At 36.5% G+C, this 26,068-nt stretch overlaps 1 protein-coding gene across 1 annotated transcript; it reads left to right on the top strand.

Moving 5' to 3' along the window:
- The first annotated feature begins 287 nt into the window (after window positions 1–287).
- Window positions 288–25,516, top strand: Lhx8 (LIM homeobox 8). The gene is made up of 9 exons (XM_076862286.2): window positions 288–535; window positions 2,470–2,556; window positions 2,904–3,065; window positions 6,757–6,878; window positions 9,265–9,485; window positions 10,004–10,107; window positions 14,792–14,887; window positions 20,975–21,158; window positions 24,908–25,516. Exons 1-9 carry the CDS (start codon window positions 455–457, stop codon window positions 24,982–24,984), a joined length of 1,134 nt encoding a protein of 377 aa, XP_076718401.1. The 5' UTR covers window positions 288–454; the 3' UTR covers window positions 24,985–25,516.
- The last annotated feature ends 552 nt before the right edge of the window (window positions 25,517–26,068 follow it).

Raw genomic sequence — 26,068 nt, 5'->3', positions numbered from 1 at the left:
AATCACGTTAACAGACCATCCCCCGTGGGGTGTTCCCCCTCCCCCCTTTAATACTAAACCTGGAGTAAGTTGGCTTGTCCTGATAAAGATCTTAACATGTAGAGAAGGCGGGTTTTCCTAAAGTAGGTGAGGCTATTCCTCCAGGAAAACTCCCCCCCCCACCCCTCCCTCTATGTAAAGTTCCACCCTCTGGAAAGCAAACAACCCCCCCCCCCTCCTTTTCCTGGAGGGGCAGACTTCAGTGGAGTCAGAAAAGGAATCTCAAGTACGATCTGTCAGAGAGCGGTTGCGGCCACTGCGGCTTCTCTAGACGAAGACTCACTTGTGACATTTCTATCCTCCTCGGTGTTAGCTTTTATTAGTTCTTTGGGGCGGGGGAGGGGGAAAGATCTGTAGCCACGGGCAGCCTCTGATCCTCCGGAGTTGGTATGTGATAAGCGGCCCTAGCAGTGCCATGTATTGGAAGAGCGATCAGATGTTTGTGTGTAAACTAGAAGAAAAGGACGTGCCGGACCTGGCAGTTCCCCCCGAGAAGGTGAGCGAGCCGATGACTGGCCCGGCCAGTTGAATTGCAGTTTCCTTGGAACGCGAGTTGTTTTGGCTTCTAAATGAGGTTCAGAAACTACCTGTAACCGGCCTCATCTTCAGACCTGGCAATTTTTTTTTTTTTATTACGTAGTAGCGCTAGTCCGTAATCATTGCCCCCCTCCGCACAAGCTCACTAAACCTGAGGCATGGAGACTGTAATTTGGGAGACGAAGCCTCCAGCCTAAGCCGCTCTCGGGTCCATGTGAGTCGTGCTTTTGTTCTGTTTGCTATGGAGATCCGGGAGAGCGGGTCGGGAGTACCGGGCGGCTGTCGGGAGGGACCGTAGACTCCACGAGTTCGGCTGCGGGCTGACACTTGCTCGTCCCAAAGCGCCCCTGGCCGCAGGGAGACCCGCGCTACCTCTGCCCCACAACAAGATACAGGGAGATGTGGCTCCAGGAAGGCCTCGGGGATCCCAGTAAGGGCCAGAAGAATCGTTTTATTTAAAACACCAATGGAAGCAAATCCCACCGCGTAAAACGAGTCTGCCGGTTCGTCTGGGTAGATGGGGGGGGGGGACTGACAAGCTCTCCCTTCACTCTGGTGGCAAGACCTGTAGGTGTATCGCGATTTCAGTTTGAAAATCGTCTGCAGCCTGTTGGAGGGCCTCAGGAGGACCCGCAGCAGGCACTGATGTCCTTGGACGCTGGCCGGTAACACCCGGCAAAACTGGGGCTTTCCTGCTTGAACTCTTTGTGTACATCTTGGTGCAGCTGCGGTTCCTTGTAGGGAACGCACCCGGGGGTCCCTGATAGGGTCCGCAAGACCCCCCCATTCGGGCAGAATCTCCTCTGACGCTTTCAAAGCACGGAAGAAAGCGGAGGGGACGACGAATGAGAAATACGGAAGCGTGGGCCACTCGGGTTCTGGAGATCCACTAACTCCCAGGCTAGAGTTTTCATACTGCGGCAGAAAAAGCCCCCAGAGGCTGCGTTTTCTTTTAAGAACAAAACTCCAGCAAAGGCTTGGAAACACTTTAGTAACGCGCGTTGTTGCTTTAAAACATTCTGACCGAGGTTGGGTGAGTTTTTCTAATGGCACAAATTAAATTCAGCTGGATATTTTCCATTATTCGACCCGCTTTTTGCGCTGGTTAAAAATAATCCCTTAGTAGCTCAAATGTTGACTTACTGAGCAATAAGTGGCAATTTACACCTTAAAGAAACGAGTGTAAATCACTCATGGCTCTAATTGCTATAAGTTTACGAAAGAGCTGCTGGCTCGGTTTAATCTGAAGCATTTTCATTCAAATTGTCATCGGAACAAACACCAGGCTTCTTAAATCCCGCTGTAATTAGCTTTCAAGTATCCTATTAAACCTCTTCACCTTTCGGGCTATCCTATTCAAAAATCCCCCTTTAAAAAATATATATGTGTCTTGCTCTTTTAATTGAGGTTATTAAAGAAATCAAGTTTCTTCCCCCACCCCCTCCTCAAACGTCTTTTCTTCTCTCCCACTTCACTTCCCCCCGCCCTGCACCCCCTTAGCCTGGTGTTCCCCGCTTCGCTGTGATTGACGTCTAGAAAGAAAACGCTTTGTGCGGGGATGATTGTTATTAACTTGTTATCCCTGGCGCGGGGTGGGGGGGAGGGCAGGGAACTAACGTGCTCGGGTGAGCGCAGGGGACCTGGCTCCCCGGGAGCTCCGCAGCTCGCCGGGCGAGCCCTTGGCGTTCGGGTGGCGGCAGCCAGCGGCGGGCAAGAGAGGCTGCGCGCCCTCGCGCCCGCTGCGCTCGGGCTCAGGCGCAGGGAAGGCTGCACGCGCAGCCCGCGCGCTGGGGCCTTCATTAGCTCGCGCCCGGTGCCGAGTCTCTCAGCCGCGTGCACGTTCTGAACTTCTGATCTTGTTTCTTCCTCGGTTCCTTCCATCCCACCCCTCAGTGCCGGGGGCTCATGTCGGACGACTGCGGGCGGACTGCAGCCCTGGCGGCTGGAAGGACTCGGAAAAGTCCCGGAGAAGACGGACTGGTGAGTGGAGAGGCGGGCGAAGGACAAGGGACAAGTGTCCGCGAGCTCTTTCCTGGGCCAGCTGGCCCCACTGGAAGCGGGTGGAGGGCCGGAATAGGTGGGAAGTTAGCTGGCCCAAGTGGCCGGCAGGGTTGCCTAGCTCCCGGGGTCGTCGAGGTCAGGGGTCAGCAGCCCCAGAGGGTACGTGGCCAGAGTTGGGACCTGGGAGAGAGAAGTAGAAATGAGACCTCATCGACGGAGTGGGGGTCGACTGGGGGAAGGGAGGGGAGGCGTTGGGGATTCCCCCGAGGGTAGGTGGGTTGCGAAAGGGTAGGAGGGGTCTAGAACTGCCTGCGCGTTTCCTGCAGGTGAGCCCCGAGGGAGCTGGGGACGAGGACTCGTGCTCCTCCTCGGCCCCGCTGTCCCCTTCGTCCTCGCCCCAGTCCATGGCCTCCGGCTCCGGCTGCCCCCCTGGCAAGTGTGTATGCAACAGCTGCGGCCTGGAGATTGTGGACAAATACCTTCTCAAGGTAGGATGGAGCCGCGGGGTTATCGTGGAAGCTCAAGGGAAAGAGAAAAGCTCCCTGACCGCCCTTTCCATCCAAGTTCTCAATAGTGATTGTAGACCTCAGAAAATTAGCCCAGTTTAGGGCGACTCACACAGTGAGTCAAGTGTGATTTAAAAAAAAAAAAAAAAAAGCTCTTTTCATGTTGCTGCAAAATAGTTTATGCGAGACACATCCTGGTGTAGAAATGCCAGTTCCCTGGGTGAATGTACCATAATCAAACTGATTCGTAGACAGACGTGAATTTGGGGAAACCCTTGCTCAGTTTGAAAGGCTTGCCTTCTCATTTCTTTACCAAGCCCCAAACCATTGCTTTCTTAAACATCTTTGTTTTAACTGATCCCTCCACCCAAGTAACGCCCACGCTCCTGTCTGCTTAGAAGAGTTCCAGGTCAGTATGTGGTAACTGATTTCCCTTTGCAGTGTCTCCTTTGGCGTAAGCCATTGTGAAGTACCTTAAATGATTTTTTTCTGGATAATTTTTAATATAGTCATATTTATTTACAGTTACTTGAAACTTTTCCAAATTAAGAAAGTTTACAGGAGCATTTAAATTAAAAAAAAAAAATTTCAGTACCTTCCTGCTCTTAAGCCCACCCAATGCTGTTGTTATGTCCTCTCCAGTGCTTAAGGAAAAAGATGGAAAATGATGTGAAGTTAGACATGCACACGCACGCACACACAAGAGCCTCGGATGAAGTGTTTCAAGTGGTTTCAGAGTTGACTGTCTTAATTTGTTTTACTTTTCTCTTGAAATATTGTGGGGGAATTTTGGAGTAGAAATTCTGGCAGGCCCAGTTATCCATGTCGTTGCAGGCTGGATCATGGTCCCAAGTGTCTTAATCCTAATACATTAGGTTTTCAACTTCAATAGCTTTTTAAAACTACTATGTAAAATAATAGTTTCTCTTAAACTGAATTAGTTGCAAACCAGTTCACTTTCTATTCCCTCCCCACAATGTAAGGGGTTCAAAAGGATTAATTATGGAGAGTATGAGTTCAAAAAGTGAGTTAGTGGAACTCTGTAAATTTCTGTCATTGCACAAAGCTGCTTCATCTGTAAAATGGGAATATTACCCTATACAACCCAGATACAGTACCAAAAAAAGTTTTTAAAGGTTTTAAAGTTTTGAAGGAAAGGTTTAAAAATAACTAAGTCTGTCCTACTTGGTGGTTGATCATTATAGTTGGCAAATTAACATGGCTTTCTCTTTAAATCTCCATTCTTAAAATTCCAATTTCAATTTTGCTAAACCTGAGTCTTTTGATATTTTACAATCATCTTTTGAACCAAAACCAACTGCTTATTTTCAATGAGCCCTCCCAAAAATTAGCAGAATTTTAAAAATAATTTCTCTGAAATGTGTTTATGAAGACTTTAACACTTCATAACAGAAAATTAGGATGAAGTAACACTAATCGCATCCTCTGAAATAGTTTCTAGTGTTTACCTTGTATAAATGTATATTTGCATATCTTTGTATTATAGACAATACCTGCCATCTGAATTATGCAAAGCTTTTTTTTTTTTTTTGTAATGAGACAGAAGTCTGCCCAATAAAATCTTCCACATGAGTCTTATTCTTGTAGAATACTTATATATATGAGTGTACTGGCACCAAATTAAGTCTGATATTATATGACTGTCTTAAAACTCCGAGTTCTTAACTCCACACCCCCCCACGCCACACACACTTTGATTATTCTTCCAGATAAATTTGAATTCAAACTTGGCATTGGTTAAAAAATAGACCTAGTATAGGAATAGTATTTAAGGGTGTATCTAATAGAAAAACACTCTCTTGTGAGGCAAGTAAAATGGAATTAGAACAGAAAAGTAAAAGGAGTTAGATACATCTTTGCCCCATTTATTACTTTAGTGTTTTGTGATTTTGGTGGTTTTCTGGCTTGGTCCTACTCCTATGTTTAAGCATTTATGCTGATTGTATCAATACTAGTCATCAGTAAAGGTTTATAGTTTCCAGAATCTTCTTTCTTTGCTTCACTTTACTCCCTGCCCCCCCAAAAGGAAGATTAAGGGACTTCATTTTTTTGTTGTTTGTTTTTTTAAGTCAATTTTGAGGAAAGATGCCAAATCAGGTATTAGGTTTAGCTTTTGTAGACCATGACTCGACCCTAAAATCTTGCTTTAAAGTACAAAACAAAACAAAACAAAACTTGGATGTGACAGAAATACAGAAGTCCCTGAACAGTGGAATACTAAAAAAAATCATCTACCTTTAAACTTTATATTAATTGGCCACATTTTAGGGGGCAAAGAAAAAGGGAAATATATCTTTACCTCCAGGACAGTATTCATCATGGTTAATATTTTAAATTTCAGTTTTTTCTCTGATTTCCCCCTATTATTGACTTCTTATTTTCAGTGTTTTCTATCATGCATATATAATTCTTTTAAAGAAAAAAACTAAAGTATAAAACTTAAAATCTCATAAAAAATGAGCATCTCATTAATGCTTTGGAAAGAGGTATATCCCTCTAATTAGACGCCAATAAGTTTCAAAGTACATTTTGTATTTTGTATCACGGAAAAATATGTTGAATAGTTACAATCTGACAAGATCACTGGATAGAAAAGTCTTTATTTAGAAAAGTCTTTATTATGAAATAGTATAGCAAAAGCCAAACCTCATGGTAATTTACTTTCCTATTTTAGTCATTAGATCCATTTGTAGGGTGCAACTGGTGTTTTTGCATCATTGCTCTTCTTTTACATGAAATTTAATTAAGCATAAATCTAGTTGTTGTGTCTGTTTAACAGAGCAAACTTTATGAGCAGCCCAATTCAACTAGCACACATCTTCATTCTTAAAGGCTAAAATTGTGCTTATGGTATCGTGGCAACAGTGTAAAGTGAGAGTAATTATGATTTGTTTTCCTGAATTGGCGATATTTCTTGTTGCTATTTAGAAAGTATAAAAGTGCTGTGTTTTTTGTTTGTTTGTTTGTTAAATACCATGTTATATCTTACTACTTGAAGTGTAAATGGAAAATAATGCTGTTTGTTCCCCTGTTGCCAAATCATTAAGTAGTCTTACCATTGTTTTACTCCTTGGCTCTATTGCCAGGGCTACTGCTTTATTTAGAGCTACCTTAGCAATTTCTGGTTTGTAAGGGAAATGGATTGCCTAGTTTCTTTATTAGTGTGAGTATCTTATAAAGCAATTTTCCACTTTCTTTTTTGCTCTCTTTAACAGGCATACAGTTTATAATTGTTTGGACAAAAAATAGGTTGTTAGTCTTGACTTCCTTAAATACCAGGTTTCATGATAGGAAGAACCTAGGAAAAGAAAAACAAACAAAATCTCTACGTAAGACTTTAACCAAAATGTTTCTGGTGCTCAAAGAGGTGGGATGAGAAGAAAAGAAAAAGAAAGAATGAACCTGAATTCTTTAGAGGAATTAAAAAAAAACATAAACACAAATGTGGCTTATAGTAGCGTGATTTTCTAGTTGGAGTCTAAAATAGACTCTATCCAGATGCATATTTATATAAATGACACTGTTTGGATGGAAACATCCAGAGCATATGTTAAAATATGATAGGGCCAGTGTTGCCTCACATACAAAACAGTGAATGGGCTCTTCATTGTAGTGTCAGACTGCTTCTCATCTGCCCTGCTTTCCTTCCCAGGTGAATGACTTGTGCTGGCATGTCCGGTGTCTCTCCTGCAGTGTCTGCAGAACCTCCTTAGGAAGACACACCAGCTGTTATATTAAAGACAAAGACATTTTCTGCAAACTCGATTATTTCAGGTACATGGTGAATATTTTTCTTAGTATATACAATTCAAGAAATTTTATGCAAACAATTTTATAATGATTTCACCTGTTGGACTTTTTCTTGTACAGTTTTATTTATTGAAGCCCCATTTTTTTCATATGATGGATTTCAAAATATTGGGGTGTAAATTATATTAAAACACAATAAGTATGTTTATATCACTTTTAGGAATTTAGAATACAAAAGTTAACTCAAAAAAGATTTTCACTCTGGAGAATGAAAGGTCTATGTATTTATTACGAACAAAAGCTTTGCTGTGCATGGGTATAAAGTATAAAATACAAAGTGACTTATTGTGACAAAGTTCTTTCTTTGGGGGAAATGATAAGATGACATAAAATCATTTCGGGGGAAAAAACTGAAAAAAAGCTTTGAACAATTTACCATAGAAGGATCCCAGTTATACACCTATAAGATGACAAGAGTTTGGATACTGTGATCAAGTACATTGGCCAGAAGTACATTGGTCAGGATTGTAAGTACACTCCATTGAATTATTCTGCCTAGAAATTCAATTTCTTTGTCTGTTTTTGGATCTTTAGTTTGTGAGATTGTATTTTCATAGGATATTAAATGTAACATTTTCACTCTCTGATCTCCTTATAATTGTTTAAATGTAAAGTTTTTTCTAGGATATAATTCAATTCTTTATGGACAAGCTGTTGGAAATTGAAATGGTTTGTAAGCGTGAATTTTGCAATTACTATATTTCTTTTTATTTGCATTTGCAAATGAAGAGGAATGTTCATTGTGAAATTAGTAAATTAATACTATGTAGCAAAGTTTGCAACACTTATTATGTTGTCATACTCCATTTATGGATGTTATATTGATTATGGAGTGTATGTTATACTGTATACATTATACTTCATTTCAAAAAGTGATTTCACCTGTAATCCCAGGGCTCCAGAACTAAGGCAGGAGGATCTCAAGTTCAAAGCCAGCCTCAGCAAAAGCAAGGCGCTAAGCAACATAGTGAGACCCTGTCTCTAAATAAAATACAAAATAGGGCTGGGGATGTGGCTCAGTGGTTGAGTGCCCCTGAGTTTTAATCTCTGGTACCCTCCCCACAAAAAAAGTGATTTTAGACAGAGTGTTTAGTGATTGATTTGAATAAAATTGCTGGGTGATTTGAAGCACTGGTAATACCCAGAATCATTTATTCTATAAAAATCACAGAATATTATGATCACTCAAAATGTATATTTCTCATTAGGTTTCACTCTCCATTTCTTCTACAGTAGTAAAGTTTGCCTTTCTCTTTCACTTATGATATGCTGATCTTATTTTTTTATGGTAAATTAAAGCCCTTTGAAATACTTGGTTTTAAAGGTTGAAAATCTTGTTCTTCAGGACTTTTAAATACTTCATATTTTATTATATTCTGAAATTTATTTTTAGGATTCAGTTTTAATATATTTAAAAAAAAAATAAATAACAACTGGTAGTTTCTCCAAAGACACATCCAGGAGGTGGCACATGTACATACCCTGCTCTAGTGTGATCTGGGTTGCGGGGACTGTGATGGTGACAGGAGTCATGACAGCATCCAGTCACTCAGCCTGGAAGAAAAAAAGAAATATTTACACCTATCTCTGGCATTCTGTTAAGACTGATTTGCATCTAATATTTAAATATGTCTCCGAAGTTCTAGATAATATTTCTTCCCTTCTGTGGATAGCAATGCCTTAGCTTTTCCGGGGAAGGATACAATTCCAAGTTTTCTTCTTCACCCACTAGGATGAAGAATTTCTATTCTGTGTATCATTTGATAATTTCTATTTTAAATGTTCTAATATCTTCTTTATGGTATTTTTATGGCATTTTCTAATCTCAACTTCCCAGTTTAAAATTTGTTTTGCTTTTTGATGCTAGAGATGAAACCCAGGACCTTGTGCATGCTAAGCACATGCTATACTACTGAGCTACACCCCAGCCCTCAACTTGGTTTTACGAAGTCAATATTTATATCTTGAGTTTGTATACTTTTGCACTTTTACTTTTTCTGTCCATTTCCCCTCCCTCCCGCCTTGTGTATTTGTATCTTGAGTCTCTAAATAAATTTATAAATGCTTTGATATTTGACCCAGTAAGAAGAATATTAAAATTCATGTTTTGTTTATTTTAAAAGAAAATACAGTCTTCATTTACAGCAGCCATGAGGTTTATTTTTAAAAATAGATCTGAATTGTGATCTTAAATCTTGCTTTCATACTATACTGACTTTTAGAAAATAATTTTAATTTTTTTCAAAATGTTTAAATGCCAGTGGAGTATATAATGTGTTTAATATTAGTCTGATAAATATCTCACGAAAGCAATAAAATCTTTACTGTTCTGCCCTTCTCTTTACTGTAGAAGGTATGGAGCTCGCTGCTCTCGATGTGGGAGGCATATCCATTCTACTGACTGGGTTCGGAGAGCCAAGGGAAATGTTTATCACTTGGCATGCTTTGCCTGCTTTTCTTGCAAAAGGCAACTTTCCACGGGAGAGGAGTTTGCATTGGTGGAAGAGAAAGTCCTCTGCAGGGTGCATTATGACTGCATGCTGGATAATTTAAAAAGAGAAGTGGAAAATGGTAAATATGTACATAAAATACTTTTTTGAGTCTTTGGGGACAGTGAATACAGGGATAAAAATGATTTTTCCCAAAGTCATCTCAATGCATTATTTTGTGCAAAGTATAATTGTGGTAAAATTCATTAAGCACTCTACTGTTAGTGATGGTCTCCATCTGCTTATTTATAGGGGAAACCATGGTGTATGTATAAGCTTTGTGTCATATTTTCAGGCAGCAGACTTTAGTTAGGGTTCAGGTTTTCTTCTTGAAAAAATTGTTTTGTTTTATTTGCCTTCCAAAGAATGGGCCTTAGATGTGACTTCTAAATTTTTGCACTTTTGACTGAAAACATAAGTCTATAAATGGAATATTGTTTCCACAATATGTTTACAGTGTGTTTTAAAACTTAAGAGATTTTACAATCTAGAAGATATGTACAGTTTCACAATAAGCCAAGAGATACAAGAAAGCTATTACTGCATGATTGGTGGACTGATTTGAGTTACCAATATGCATGGTATATTTTTAAAATGCAGGTAATGGGATTAGTGTGGAAGGTGCCCTCCTCACAGAACAAGATGTCAATCATCCAAAACCAGCAAAAAGAGCTCGGACAAGCTTTACAGCAGATCAACTCCAGGTAGACGTGACAATGAATTTAAGATTTTTGGAGCCCTTCCCTACCAAAAACAAAATTCCAAAACAAAACAAAAAGCAAATTTCATGATGCCTAAAAACATTCATGTTTTTTGAGAGGTTATCCTATGCTTTTTTTTTTTTGAGAACTTAATGAATGTATGAATGTATACTTATTGCCATGAAATGTTTATCAGTATTTCCAACACACTATGTGTATAGTCTAGTCATACAAGTGCTGTTTCTTTGGAGTCTTTTGGTATCAGTAGCACAGTAGAAACAAAATGTTGATCTGTTCTGATTTCATGATAACACCAGTCTAATCTAGCCATATATGTAATCACAACAGGAGACAAACTATTCTGAGACTCTTAACAGAAAGAGACAGCATGTAGGTCTATGGGACTCTATTGTGTTAGTCTTTTTAAAAAACTACAATGAGCCTCTTAATGGACAAGATTGTTACATTTTTTGAGTAGGAAAGAATTGATTATTCCTTGAAGTAAATAGTAACATGCTGCTGGTTGACTCCAATCAAGTAGTCCATTTCTTGTTTTTAAAAGGTGTAGAGGAAGTAATTACATAATTTTATGTTAAAGGTTGGCTATGCCCCTGAAAAGGGTGGGATTATTTTCAGTTTAGTTGTCCTAAATATAATTGTTGTAAATTTGGTTGATCCAAATTGTCAAGAAGATAAATGTTTACTCCTCAGTTTATATTTAAGTCTATACATATGATGATTATTTCTGGCACTTTTTCAGATAAGAAAATTACTTTTTCTAAAAGATTAATGTCGCTGAGGTTATGTGTTTTATGTTAGGGTAATGTAATATTTATTGGGCACCTACATGTACAACTGGGTACCTTACACATAGCATCCATTTTAGTTCAGACTTCAAAAGACATTTATGCATTTGTTAATGAGTGAAAGTAATATTTTGAAAAATCATATGTAGCATTCTAAGACTTGCTGGTATTGAAGATGGATGCCATATAAGAGAGAAGTTTTAAGAGAGAAGTTTTTATTTTGAGAATGATTACAAACATTCTGAGGGAACTTGGCAGTGGGAATGACTTGAGCATTAAAATCTAGGTCCATTCAGAAAAAAGTTCCAAACACATCATTGTTTTGTATTTCTTAGGCATAAAGTTCTTGATCAGATCAGTAAGTAATAAATGAAAGATAAGGCAATTAGAAGAAATATCTCTGTTCAAACCTTGCTTACCTCGAAGTTTCCATGAGTTAAAATGGAGATCACACAAGTCCTTAGAAACTCAGTTGCTAAAAAGTGTCTGGGTTAAAGCAGAATCTCTAATACAAATGAACTGTTTTTAAAGTAGACAGTTCCCATGATGAATTGTCTATAATTTGAAAAATTACAAAGGTTGATAATAAATTTTTACTTCAAATTAAAATTTATAATTGTGTGAATTTGAAACCCCTGTGTATAGATATAAGGGAATATCTGTGAAAGCCTTAGTATGACAAGTCCTGTGCCAGGCATCTTATCTGTATTATCTCCTTTAATTCTTATAGTTATTCCTTGATGTAGGTAGCCTCTCCAAAAGATTCAGGAACTCCCCTGAAGACAGACCTCCAGGAGAATGGTAGATAAAACATCTGAATCCTGCTTCCCTAACCTGGTCTTTTTGTTTGGTTTGGCTTCCCAGTAGACCATGAGAGACAATGTGCCTTAGCAAAATTCCATTTAATGGCAACATCAACAGCTAAAACAGAGTGGGATTCTGGATCTTACGGGTAGTTTTACAGTTTTAAGTTGTTGCAAATGTGCATAAAATATTTAAGCCTTGTGTTATAGAAAAATGTGATCTGAATTAAAAGTGATTAACATGTATATTAGAATCATAGGTTTTAAAATAATGAAAGCATATTGATATGCTTTCAAAGGATGTTCTCATTTAGTCAGTATTTAATAGTATTTATCTTATGCCAGGGATGGCTGAACCAAATGAGATACAATCCTCTAGAGGTTCTTTATAATTTAGGAATATAGGATAGCTATGGATTAAAAAAATATTTTTACTTTGTCAGAATCTCTAATTGTCAATTGTTTTACCTTTCTTTAAGAAACCTGAATATATTCAAGTATTTTTGCTTGAACTGAGCAAAATAATAAGATATTACATGTGCACAGTAAGTCAAGACTGTCCATACAGAGCCTACTTTGCACAGAGAAGAGTTAAAATAGGATGAATAAATAATTTCCTGAAATTCTTTAGAAACTCATGGAGAGAAAAATAGTTTGACTCAAAAAATACGTCTGCAAATATATTTCAGATATTGTCTCTTTATAAAAATTATATTTAAGAAATTCCTACTAATGTTATGATTTTCCTATTATAGTTACAAATATTGGCTCAATGATTATTACTATTAAACATGCCAAGTTTAGCTCTTACTTTAATTTTAATATCAAATTGGTCAACTGTTACTGTGTTGACTCCTGACATTGCTATAAATCTCTTGGCCTTAAAATAATGTGTTTATAGAGACTCACCCCTAGACCATGTTAGAAGAACTTGAAAAAAGTAGTGGAGTGGGCTTCAGAAGCATCAATGTCTGGAGAATGGTGAAACTAAGTAGAAATTAAAAAGCCCTTTTATTTCTTTTCATGAGACTAAATACTAATATTATTAAAAGGAAGATCAATAAGTATTTCTTAAGAATATTCCAATTCTAAATGATCACTGTTGATTTGTTTTATTCCTTGATGAAAAAATTGCTTTATTAGATATAATTTGGTCTCATTATTAAACTTGAAAACTGGATATGCATTTGTGAAAGCATGCTGTTTATTTTTTAGAGATTATCAGTAATGAGCTTCTTAGCAAACACCCAAATACTTGCTCAGATTTTTCTTTTTGAAAAATTAAAACAAAAAGACATGATTAATTTGGTCATTCTGTTTGTTTTTGGGATGGTACATGTCAAACTATAAACACAAATCCTCATTCATATAGGAATATATTAAAGTAACACATTTGGAGTAGGAAAGGAAGAATAAAATGAACTGAGTGAGATTATAAACATTTAGGCCATTTTGCCTATATTTTTAAACTAAGAAGTTATGTTTTATTGACAGTGTATAGATTGAGCATAGCTGGATGGGAAGCCAGGAATACGTAAGTCTAGAAGAGCCACTAATCAAATCTTTTTTTAAAAAATATTTTTTTAGTTGTATGGACTTAATACCTTTATTTTATTTATTTTATGTGGTGCTGAGAATCGAATCCAGTGCCTCAGATGTGCTAGGCAAGCACTTCACAACTGAGCCACAACCCCAGCCCCTCAAATCTTAATTGAAAATATAGCTTGTAACCTCAGAAGGTTTCCTGGAACATTAGCCTTTTTCTGCAGACTCTCACCAGATTTTCCTCACTGTAAGTCTCATTCTGTCATGAACTCCCAAGTGCACACTGTGTGACAGGAAAGGAGTTAAGTTGGCTGTAGCCTATGAGGTTATGAAGAGTAAGTCACTGCCCTTGTCCTCAAAGAGCTCACTTTCTGCTATAGACAGTGAACTTGCAGATGAATTATTTAGCTACCCTGTGACAAGTGCAGATGCAGGTGATAATATTACACAAGGAGGATAGTGGAGAACACAGCTGATTTGCCAGTTGGAAAGAGCATAGAGGCGAGCTGTGCTCTATGTGCTTAGGTATTTGGGGCACTCATGCCCCACACTATAGACGTGCACTACATGTTGGATGCTTCCCTGACTGTCTGCAAGACATCCTTGATGTTTTATAATCCTCCCCTCAGCTGATTGACTTTTAATAATTAAATTCAAATATCTTACTTAATTCCCATAATGATTCCCTCTTCTGGAATAATCCAGAGTCCTTGGCTTGTTTGTATTCTGATATTCCCTACTCTCCTCTACTTTTCTCCCTTTACTTCTTATTTTAGGTCATTATTGGCATGCCTGTATCTTTCAGGAAAATGAAAACCAGGGAAAGTTTTCTTCATATCTCATAGCACTTGACATAGGGATTCCAATCCAAAGACTCCCATCAGAATCACCTGTGAATTGTTTCTATATAGAGATGTTTAGATCCTGATAAATTCTTATTCAATGGACTGATGATGTCTTTTTTTTTTAAGATCTCAAATATTCTTTTGCATTAAGTGAATGATCCCCAAATGATGGCATCATTACAACCAAGTGGAATTCATCTTTTGAGCTGTTTACTATCTGCAGATGAATGAAAATTATATTACTATAATTATAGATATTATACCTGTTTATATTATAGATATTGTACTTGTTTAGCTCAGTAGAGGTGGCAGATAAATGTGATATGATTTTTATATTTTATTATGTTTTCGAATGCTGGGAAGTTTAACAGAATGAATAAAATAGTGAATTACATACTATCTATGCATTTCATTTATGGGTTCTAAGAAGAAAAGGTGAGTTTATTTCTAACAGCATAATTGAGAGACCAAATTTTCTGTTGAAGTGGGTTATTTTTTAAAGAGCTTAGCATAACTTTTGCATAGCAATTCACAAAATATGCCTTTTCACTTATACATACTTCCCATATTGATTTCTAAGTCGTAGAGTATCACATTTTCTTGTGCATATCTTATCTTTTCTGCTATCAAAATTTAGATTGATCTGTGTATTTTTAACTATTTGCTACGTACATCTTTTATAAAACAGGTCATGCAAGCACAATTTGCTCAGGACAACAACCCAGATGCACAGACCCTCCAGAAACTGGCAGAGAGGACAGGCTTGAGCAGACGTGTGATACAGGTGATTATGTTAAAGGTCAATCAAGAGATACAAAAATTTCCAATTCCAGATCTTTGAGTGTGCATTGTTCTTTTGTGAAGAAATCTCATAATATTACCTTTCTGTTTTAGGTCTTTTCACACTGTAAATCAATTTTTTAAAAACCTGATAAGTAGTCTCCCTTGGGTCAGGCTGCCTTTTGCCAAATGACTCTTTGCATGTTTTCATTCAGTGCTCACAGCAGCCCCAAGATCCTCAGGCTAAGAAAGAGAACTGAAATTCCAAGCACAATCTGGTTCTGAATTTAGTGTTTTCTACTTTTTTTGACTCTGTGTGTGTGTGTATGTGTGTGTATGTAGGTGTATGTATGTTAAGGGTATTAGTGGGCTTTGCTAAAAGATCCAGGAAGAGGGAGTTATGTAAACGAAGCTAGGGAGGGATGAATTAGAGCAAACTTATTAGAATGTAGAATTGAGGTTTAGAAATTATGGAAGAATAAATTGTTGTAGTTGCAGAGGCCTATGAATACAGAATTCTTTCTTGGACAGAAAAAGGCCATTATTTGTGACTTGAGGAAGAGCTTGTGACAGCATATGAGAAGAATCAGAATCCAGAGAAGACTAGTTAGAATCTGACAACTTAGTTGGGATACCCAGCAAAGTAGTGATTTGGGGGGGGGGGCGAGGGGTAGAGTGAGTTAGTGGGCCTAGGATTTGTTGGAGAAACATTTACTAGAATTTGCTCAAGAAATGTCAGGAGCTGGATGATAGGGATACCATAAAAGGACTTGGGGACTGTAGTAGAGAAGCAGAGAGAATCAAAATATCAATAGGTTTCGTACTCTTAACAGAAATAAAATTAAAAAAAAAAAAAAAACAAACCTGGTTGGCTGTTTGGAGGAAGATGAAGTCCCTTTTAGTTGTGCTAATCATTCAGGGATGGTGGCAGTTGGATATGAAGACAAGTATTTGAAAGGATGAACAGTACTAGAGCAAAGAGATCCTTTGGGTTAGATCCTTTAGAAGGAGATCATAGAGCATAAAAAATGAGCTGGGAGGCACCTGCCTGTAATCCCAGCAGCTTGGGAGGCTGAGGCAGGAGACTCCCAAGTTCAAGGCCAGCCTCAGCAATTTAGCAAAGCCCTAAGAAATTTGGTGAGACCTCATCTCAAAATAAAAAATAAAAAGGGCTGGGGATGTGGCTCAGTGGTAAAGCACCCTTGGGTTAAATCCCCAGTACCAAAACAAAACAACAACAACAACAAAAACCAAAAAGGGTGGGCATTAGGGAGAAAACATGTCAGAGGTACTGCCGTTTGAGTGGGACATAGTAATACTTAGAATCAAGGAGGGAGCCTGGTGGAGAAGCAGTGGGGAGCCTGGAGAAGAGTGGCTGCTTCAGGAAGGAGGCAACCAACTAACCAAATGGTATAAAAAGAGTAGTGAAGTAGAACGTAAACAATACTTGAGGTTCAAAAAAGATTAAGGAACTAAAGTAAAATGAAATTTATTTGGGGGTGGTGGATAAATGCCTTCATTGTTATTTGTATTTTATTAAGTTGGGAGGTTGATACACAGGTATATATTCTTTGAGAAGCTAAAAATGTTTCACATTAACAAACTGTCTATATAAAGAAGCATACCGGAAAGACCCAAGAACACTGCAGCTTCTCTAAAGATTAATTCCCCAGTGGTTTTAGTTGACTGCAGTATGAGGCTCTCTTAGGAGTCCCACATCCTCTGCACATTTCAGATGTTCAGAGCATTGTGTTTATTTTAGTATTGTGTTTGGCTTGTTAGCCAATCTGGAAAGAATGCTTCCTTTAAGAAAAGCTACCACAGTAATAAAAAAAAAAAAACTTAAAACTGCTATAATATTGAAGGCAATAAGGATAGTTAACTGGAGATGGTCAGGAAATAGGAAAGGAACAATTAATACAGAATAGGTATCTTTAAATGTGTATAAAGACTGGTCTGCAAAAGAGTATTAAAAAAAAAAACACTGACGTTCACTCATAATGAACTTTTTCATGTGAAAGACTACAAATATGGTATGGCCATCACTGAAGATCATTTCATGTACCTGGAAATGAAATTTCCTTTGAAGGCAGGTCAGACTCAAAGGTCCAGTGTTGCTTCTAATCTAAGACTTTGCACATTCATAGTAATGAAGGCTACAAGAAAGCCAGATTCATGACAGTTAGGTTTAGACTATTTTGGTCAGAAGCACAATAGAATGGAAGGTCTTCTTAGAGCATTTCTTATTATATTTGAAGGACTAAGGGTCCCAATCAGACATTTGTCTTGTAATTCTCAGTCCCGGTATTAGTATTATGTGTACGTTAACTTGATCTCAAACCCTAAAACTCACATAATATAGTTTTGATTTTGGCTTTTTAAATGTAAAGATTGCATGTTGGATATTTTTCATAAGCTGACAAAGGAAAGAGTACTAGCAAGCAAATGTATATATTATTTGTGTGTGTGTATATATATATATATATATATATATATATATATATATATATATGTATATGTAATTTAAATATATAGTCCTTCACAGTATTTTTGAAGAATTAAGTACTGTGACCTCAAATAGTAATTTGAGGTCCTAATGTTGGGAACAGCACTTGAGACACATTAAGGAAAAGAGTTTTGATTACTAGATCTCTGTTGTAATATGCAAACTATGTCATCCAAAGATTAGGTGGAAGCAATGGTCTGACACATGGAGAGTCTCAACTTCACTAGCTTCAAGTCTGCTTAGTGGGACATTTGTAATAGCAGATTGTCATTGTGCTAAAGTCAGAGAATACAGATGGATGATTTTTAATTCTTTTCATCCAGAGCCAATCATTATTCATATGCCCTTTCAGGTAAGTTAATTATGAGTTGCATATTTTACAGAAACAGGGTAAAACATTATTGGTGTTGTTTTCAATCAGTGTGACTAGGATTGCCCTTCCAAAAGCTGAGATGCACATAATTTTTATTGCTGAATATATTGAGCATTGGATAATTTATTTTGTGTCTAGTTTTTCATTACCTTAAAATGTTGCCTATTTAAGCAGGGAGCCAGTGGTGCAAGCCAGTAATCCCAATGAGTCAGGAGGATCTCAAGTTCAAAGCAAGCCTCAGCAAGTTAGCAAGTTCTAAAGCAACTCAGACCCTGTCTCTAAATAACATATAAAAAGGCTGGATATGTGGCTCAGTGGTTAAGCACCACTGGGTTCAATCTCCCCACCCCGCAAAAAATGTTGCCATAAGCAACACTACATTTTGTTTGTATGTTCAACAGTTTCCTTAGGATAAATTTCTAGAAGTGAGATTGCTGAATAAAAAGAACATTTAAAAAGAAAATTGCTTTCTAGAAAGTTCATACCATTTTTCTTTCCCAGCCAGTACCTAGATACAGGAGTTTTCACAGGAGTAAAATTATTAAATATATTTGATATTTTTTTTTATTTTTATATTTTTATATCATTGGAGGGCTGGGGATACAGCACAGTTGGTAGAGGGCTTGCCTTGCATGCACAAGGCCCTGTGTTCAATCCCCAGCACCTCAAAAAAAAAAAAAAAATAAAAATAAAAATAAAAAAATAAATGGAATTGAACATGTTTGCTTATTTCATAATTTAAAATTAATTATTTTCAATCTATATTTCTGTGAGTTATTTCTTCTGTCTTCATCTTACTAATTTTTATTAATCCTGTTTATTGTGTTAAACTTTCATGGTCCATCATTTTCCTTTTCATTTATTTTTTTTCCTACATAGAACTTTATGTCTTTATGTATTTAAATTTCTTAATCCTTTGATAGAGAAGCATAGTACAAAGGCCAAAATTATCTGAAAAGTAAGTTATCAGTATTGGCTTTTGTCTTCTTAAAAATTCATGGTTTCAATGATTTGTACCTAAACTTTATCTGGATTAGTTTCATCTGAGGTAAAGGTTTATCTGTATTTTTCTTTTGAATTGTTAACCAGTTTTCCCTAAATCGGTAAGCCATGCTTTCACAATAATACAAAATATCATCTTTCTCATATACTAAATTGTTGTCTTTGTCTTTTAGTCTGGGCATTCTACAGGATTCATTTTATGTTAGTTTTTTCTTTTGCATGATGTCTCCATGACCTGTTTTCACCTTATGTAGTTTATGATTTAGAACTCCAAAATTTTAAATTGTGTTGTTCAGAGAAATTTTTTAACTCTTGTTAGCGATTTGCAAAGCAGGAGGAAATTGCAAGTAGGTGAGAAGAGTCCAAAGGACTTGTATTTAAATTCTGAAAGTGGATAGCAAATTTTTTTTTGTTTGAATTAATGTTAGGGTAACTATTCTTCCATTTGTCACACATTCTTCCAAATTTCCAATTTATTTCCAAAGTCTGACAATATATTTTGTTTCAATGAAAAGATAATAATTTTGTTGTTGTTGTTGTTTGTTGTATATTCCATACAATTTACTAGAGACAAAAAGATATTTTGAAGAAATTCCAGGAAGCACAGTGCAAGTTTATGAGGCTATATGTAGTTCTCTGGACTGTGTGACTTCTGGAAAAGGCAGGTGGCATCACTTCTCTCCACCCACTTGCCAGGAGGACAGATGTCTTTGGGTGAGACTGGTGATTGCAGTGACATCAACTGTTTGCCTGTGGGCTGACTGGAGAATTTGAGTAGGGTCTCTCTACAGGTATCTCAGGGTCTATACCTCCCAGAGTGCTGGGGATGGCTTCAATTTTCACTCCTTTTCCTTGGTGCATGCCAGAGACTTGTCCTGGAAACCTTCCTTGGGTGCTGCCTTTTAGCCACCTGCTCAGAGCTGCTTATACCGTTACATTATTAACTTTTACTCTTTTAGTGTTAATCTCTTGAGTTTATACTTCACCAGCCTTCTGTTTTTGATTGCCAGTGGAAGGGTATATCTTTGAAATCAGGCCAGCTTGTTCTTATAAATTCTTTGTAGTCCTGATTCCCTTCTTCCTTCAAGTTCCTACCAGCCAACCCTGAACAAACCAGAGATCTTGGCCATTTCTGCCCTGTTCCCCAAAGTTTCCCATCATAATTCTCTTGACGTTTTTATCCCTTCCCTTATTTTTCTTCTTATGACAGAATTTTTTGGAATGATGGCAATTTACATATATATGTATATATATTATATACACATGTATATGTACATGTATGTCTATGTGTATATATATGTGTGTGTGTGTATGTGTGTGTGTGGATGTATGTATATATATTTATTTTGCAGTAGCTGGGGATGGAACCCAAGGTTTCACATAGGCTAGGCAAGTGCTCTACACTGAGCTACATCCCCAACTCTGATATAATAATATTTTAATAGAGCAAAATTCTGTGGTCAAGATTTATTTCATGGCGAGAACTCCAAACAGGCTGATTGATTACTAGTAGCATTATGGATGTTCTAGCCTCCCTTACCCAGACCTGAATGTAAGACCTTGCTTCCCCTGAATTTGCTTCATTTCTGTGATAGAATGGAAAACAGAGTAGTTAGTGCTTTACGTTTTGTGAACACTTTAATCAGTGGATGTGTTTGTATTTAGTTCTATTTAAATATTACTAGCTTTTTCTTATTATACACCTGTCCTTAACACGCTTCCTAGGAAATAGTCTATTCACTAAAAGAAATTGAACTCAGCAGGTTAAAATGTTAACTGGAATAACTGAATCAAGAAGCTTATAGAAAGCTTTAAGTTCTCTGTAGGGATTTGGATCATTTGAACAAGGGTTAGAAATAAGTCCAGCAGGTGTCTAAGAATACATTTAGTAGCATTTTTTAAAGTTCTTTTTAAAAGGACTTTTCCTTTTCTTTTACCTCCAAATTCCAGTAGTTAAACCATGGACACTTTTCTGGACCTTTTCATCCCTTTTTCTACCCATTTTCCTTCTTCTCAATGTCGTCTTTTTTTTTTTTTTTTTTTTTTTGTAAAGATATTGGTTTAGTACAGAATCAGCTTACAGAACTTTTTTAAAAGGTAGAGTGATGTTGAATTCATTTTTAAACTGGGTTGGTAATGCACTCAGGGTGACCTACCTGACGTGTGACCTTCCAACCTTGACCCACCAACCTTGCTCTTCTCCCCTTAAGGTGTGGTTTCAGAACTGTAGAGCACGCCACAAGAAGCACGTGAGTCCCAATCACTCTTCCTCGGCCCCAGTCACTGCAGTCCCGCCCTCCAGGCTGTCTCCGCCCATGTTAGAAGAAATGGCGTATTCTGCCTACGTGCCCCAAGATGGGACGATGCTAACCGCGCTGCATAGTTACATGGATGGTAGGTATCCCAACATCTAACAGGTTTCTCCCAAGCAATCACTAACAGTTAACTTCTAATATTAGATTATTGATACGACTTATATTTGGAAATATTACCTCAGTAGTAGCTGAAAAATATTATAGGGGGTACAGTAGACAGCACAATTGTCCCCCAATTTTTATTTCTGTTATTACATCTTTAGGAGACAAATTTGACACTCACTTTAGCTAAAAGTGCAAATATTAATAATGACTCTTACTGCTTGATTTTTTTTTTACTGTTTTTTTTTTTGTTGTTGTTGTTCGTTTGTTTTTATCTGGTAAATATTTAAATAATTTATTTTCCTACAATCAAAGAAGGTATTCACTCTTAAATCTTTAGATTGGGGTTTAAGTTTTGTTAAACTTTTTATTGAGGCATATCTTACTTATAGAGAAGTACATGCCTAAGTTTTCAGCTAAATGTATTAAAACAGTGAATGTGCCCCATAAATACTACCCAAGTGAGGTAGGAGAACATAATTAGCACCCCAGAAGCCTCCCTCATGTCTCCTCCTAATTATTATTCTTTTCTTCCAAGTAACATAGCTCTGACTTCTAAAGCCTTGCCTTAGTTAGTCTTTTTTTTTTTTTTTTGAGCTTTACAGAATGTATTCTTATGTGTCTCACTCTTCAGTTACCTTGTGAGATTCATCTGTGTTGTTGCAAGAGTCAGTGATTTGTTTATCTTATTGTTATAAAGAATTCTACTGTAGGAATCTTAGCACAGGTTGATAGACATTTGTGTATCCTCTAGTTTGGGTATTTATGAACATGCTGCTATGGACTTTACTGTACATGCCTTTTGGTGCACATTAATTCTATTTGATATATACCTGGGAGCGGGACAAAGGATCTTGGGCTATGCAGATGCTTACCTATAGTCAGTTCTTCCACTTTTCCATAGTGGTGGAACCAGTTTGAACTCTGAGCAGCCATATAGAAGAGTTCAAGGTGCTTCACCTCCCCTATAATACTTAGAATGCTATCTATAACTTTCTAATTCTAGCAAATTTGGTGGTGTAGTGCTCATTATTTTAATTTACTTTTCCCTCATGACTTATGAGAGCAAGTAAATTTTCTCTTGGGTATCTGTATCTCCTTTTGTGAAAAGCCCACACATGCCTATTGATTTGTTTTTTATAAATTGATTTTATTTCCTGGTATAATCTGCGTACAATGCTTTGTGATAAATATGTGTTGAAAATATTTTCTCCTCAGTGCTTTGCCTTTTCCTCTCTTTTAATGGAATGTTTTGTTGAGTACAAGTTCCTAATTTTAATGTAGTTCACTTCATCAGTGTTTTCCTTTATGGACAGTGCTTTTAGGATGACTTAAGAAATTATTCCTATTCAAAGATAATGAAGATATTCATCCTATCATCTAGAAACTTTATCATATCTTTGAAATTTAGATTTACCTTGACATTCATTTTTACTTAGAAATAATTTTTGCATGTGGTGTCAGATAGGAAGTGAAGCTTTTTTGTTATATTGATGAAATTCCTTCCTCCTCTTCAGAGCCATTTTGTCTTTAGTCATGTGTTCATAACTTTTATGTATCAATTTCTGTACACTCTATTCTGTTTCATTGTTCTATTTTGCTTTGTATTAATACCTAGTCACATTAATTATGCAAGGTCTATAATTCTTATTATCAGATAGTACAAGTCTTTCTTTGTTGTTATTCAAATTTGTTTTGCCTGTTCTTGACCCTTTGTGTTTTCATAAATGTCACCAGCTTGTTAATTTCCATCATGCAAAGAGAAAACAAGATTTTGAAACAATAATCCAGTAAATATATAGATCAATTTTAGGAAACTACCATCTTAATAATGTTAATTTCATATCATGAACTTTAATATGACTGCATATTTAATTCACATTTTAAAATTATTTCTTATATTTCAGAGCTTTTTAATAATCTTGCATACCTTTTATTATTATATTTATTTCTCAACATTTCCTATGAAGCAGTTGTAGGAGATAGTTCCTGTGTACGTAGAAATCTAGGTTATCAGTTATTTCCTTACATACTTTGAAGATATGACTATATTCTTTTCTGATTTCCATTTTGTCTGTTTTGCATATGGATAGCCAATTGACCTGATATCATTTATTGTTGGTCAGATCTTAATCATTATCTTGCTCCTTTGCAAGTAAATGGCTTTTCCCCCCAGATTTTCTCTTCATGTTTGGTTTTTAAAATTTTTGTTTTGTGCCTGAGTATGCTTCTTGAATATGTAGTTTGGTGTTTTTCATTATGAGGCACTCTCAGCTTCTTTCTCTTAAAAAATTGTTTTCTGCCCATGGGGAAAAAAAAATCAAATTTTACAATCTTTTTACTCCCCATGCTTTAGTCTAGATATTTTCTTCTGACCTATCTTAAAGTTCAGTAATTCTTTCTGTATCTAAGAACCCATGAAACTCATCCATTGGCTTCTTAATTTCATTTGTCGTGTTTTTCATTTTGAGAATTTCCATTTCTATACAGATGCCTCTTTTTTTTACTGTCTTCCTTATTTAAATTATTGTTATATTAATTACAATTATGCTAAAGATCATGTCTGAAAACTCCAGCATCTGGGTCTTTTGTAGGTCTGTCCTATTTTTATTGTTTCCTGTTTGTTTTTGGTCAAGTCATGTTTTCTTATTTGCCTTGTTATCTTTTCATTGTGTTTCAGATGTTGGGTATGAAAAAAACTAAAAAAAAAAAAATTGAGGCTCTAGATGATATCTTTCACCAGAGAGGATGAGTTTTACCTTGGCACAGTGTTGAGGTAGGGGGAGGTAAACTTAGCCCAATCAGTCTTCATGAGGCTGGTATATTTGTTTCACTGCTTCTTGAATTTAGCACTTTGAGATTCCAAATAAAAGCCTAAGTTTGTTTTTGTTTGTTTTCAGCAACTTTTTCTCATTAGTGGGCCCTAATCTTTTATTTTTGTATCCTATCATTCAGCCAAAATCTAACTTCTAAATGTTACTTTTATTTTAAAATTGTCCCTTAGCCTCATATTCTCTCCTTCCTCTCTGGTACTTGACTTTGCAGTTTCTCACTACTTTGGTATCTTTCAGATGCTTTCCAACAGATTTTTAAAAATATCATCCAGCATTTCTAATTGTTCTCAGAGGGAGGTTAGGTTTGAAGCAACACAGCCCTTGCTGAAAGTAGGACTTCATTTTAAGCTTTGATTAAATTAAAAAAAAAAAAAAAAACCAAAGTTATACCATTGTTGCCATTTGTTTACACTAGCATTAACTTTGTGTGTGTTCATATGAAAGACTATGGTACTGCCTGAGTCAAATGTGTTTTGGTGTATGTTTGGGGAGGAGGTACTAAGGGAACTTGGGAGGTCATCCTGTACAGACTCCTGCATGTTAAAACCAACAATATCTCTGCAGAAAAAGCTGTGTGTTTTTCTAGCTACAGTGTAAAGTGCAGTGAATGGGGTATGGATGGAGTACATTAAAGTGGCAAAAGCTTGTGGCCCCAATAAATATTTTAGGGGTAAAATGGATTCTTGTTCAATACAGTACCACTATGCTGAATAAATTACTGTTCCTGCTGAGGTCTGTGGAATGAGTATAGCTTGGTGCCCTCAGCAGTAATGCATGAAGAAAACACATTGCTTTGAATTGTTTTTGTTTGTTTTTAAATCAGTTTTATTCACTCTTAAAAAAAAAAAAAAAAAACCTGATCCTCAAATTTCTTTCTATTTCTATTTTGTAGCTCATTCACCAACAACTCTTGGACTCCAGCCTTTGTTACCCCATTCAATGACACAACTGCCAATAAGTCATACCTAATTTCTTTTTTCAGGGATAGAAATGATTAAGGATATAACTTGTCATTTATTATGTATAAAATATCATTGAAAAGATATTAATGTTAATTTTTTAATTTAACACCAAAAGCATTTCCAACATCACTTTGCTGCCCAGGTATGTATCTATAGTTGGCCTGCAAGACACTTTTATTCTTCATTTTTTTTTTTTTTTTTTGTAAAACTTATGTTTACAAGAAGAAAACAAAACAAAACATGTTTTTTGTATTGTCTGGAAATAGTTCACTCTAGTGTGTATCTGTTAATTTATTTGTCATCAAAAGAGCACTTTGCCTAAAAGAAAGGACTGACAAATGTGCAAAATGTTTACAATCTTTTGTGAAATTGTAGTTTATCATTAGTTTGTATCTGTAAGTTATTGTTATAAATATTACCTGTATTTTTTTTTTTGTTATATACAACTTTATACTTTGAAGCTTGTATCTGTGAATTTGCAACTGAAATTATTTTGCCAGTGTTTTCTGAATGAAGGGAGTAAAGCTTCTGTTGCAGCATGCCAGGCAAACACACTCTGGTGTTTGTGGTTGATGAATTATGGCTGTAAATAACACTATAGTTTAATAAGCCTGCCATTCTAAGTTTATTAAACATTTTCCATTCTTGTGAAACTTTCAACCAATTTGTCCTTTTTTGTGTGTGTTTTCAGCAATAAGTTGTTTTTAATGTCTTTAAAATCTACTCTTAACTTAAAAAAGTCATTTTGTTTTGAGCTGTGTTGTAAGTGCGTTCTAATAGGAAACTCATCTGTACATGATTGTACTCATTCAACAAAAGAACACATGAAAACATCTAATTTGGCAAATCGTCTCTTTTAAACTAGGTAATAAACTTAATATGAAGAAAAAAAAACATTTTTCAAAATGACCTACAGGGTATTCCCAATCCCGAAATGAAATAGAGGCTTTAAGAATATATTTCCCCGGGGACAAAAAAGTAAAACTGGAAGTATTTGGAGTTCCTAAACAAGGAGTCTTCACTTTTTCTCCCTAGTGAATACTATCTGGGATTGTGGTTCTTAGAGCTCAAATTTAAACCCTAGTATTCTA

This window comes from Callospermophilus lateralis, chromosome 7 (assembly GCF_048772815.1).
Source record: "Callospermophilus lateralis isolate mCalLat2 chromosome 7, mCalLat2.hap1, whole genome shotgun sequence".
NCBI lineage: Eukaryota > Metazoa > Chordata > Mammalia > Rodentia > Sciuridae > Callospermophilus > Callospermophilus lateralis.
The sequence above is the reverse complement of the archived record's forward strand: the minus strand, read 5'-3'. Positions and strand labels throughout refer to the sequence as shown.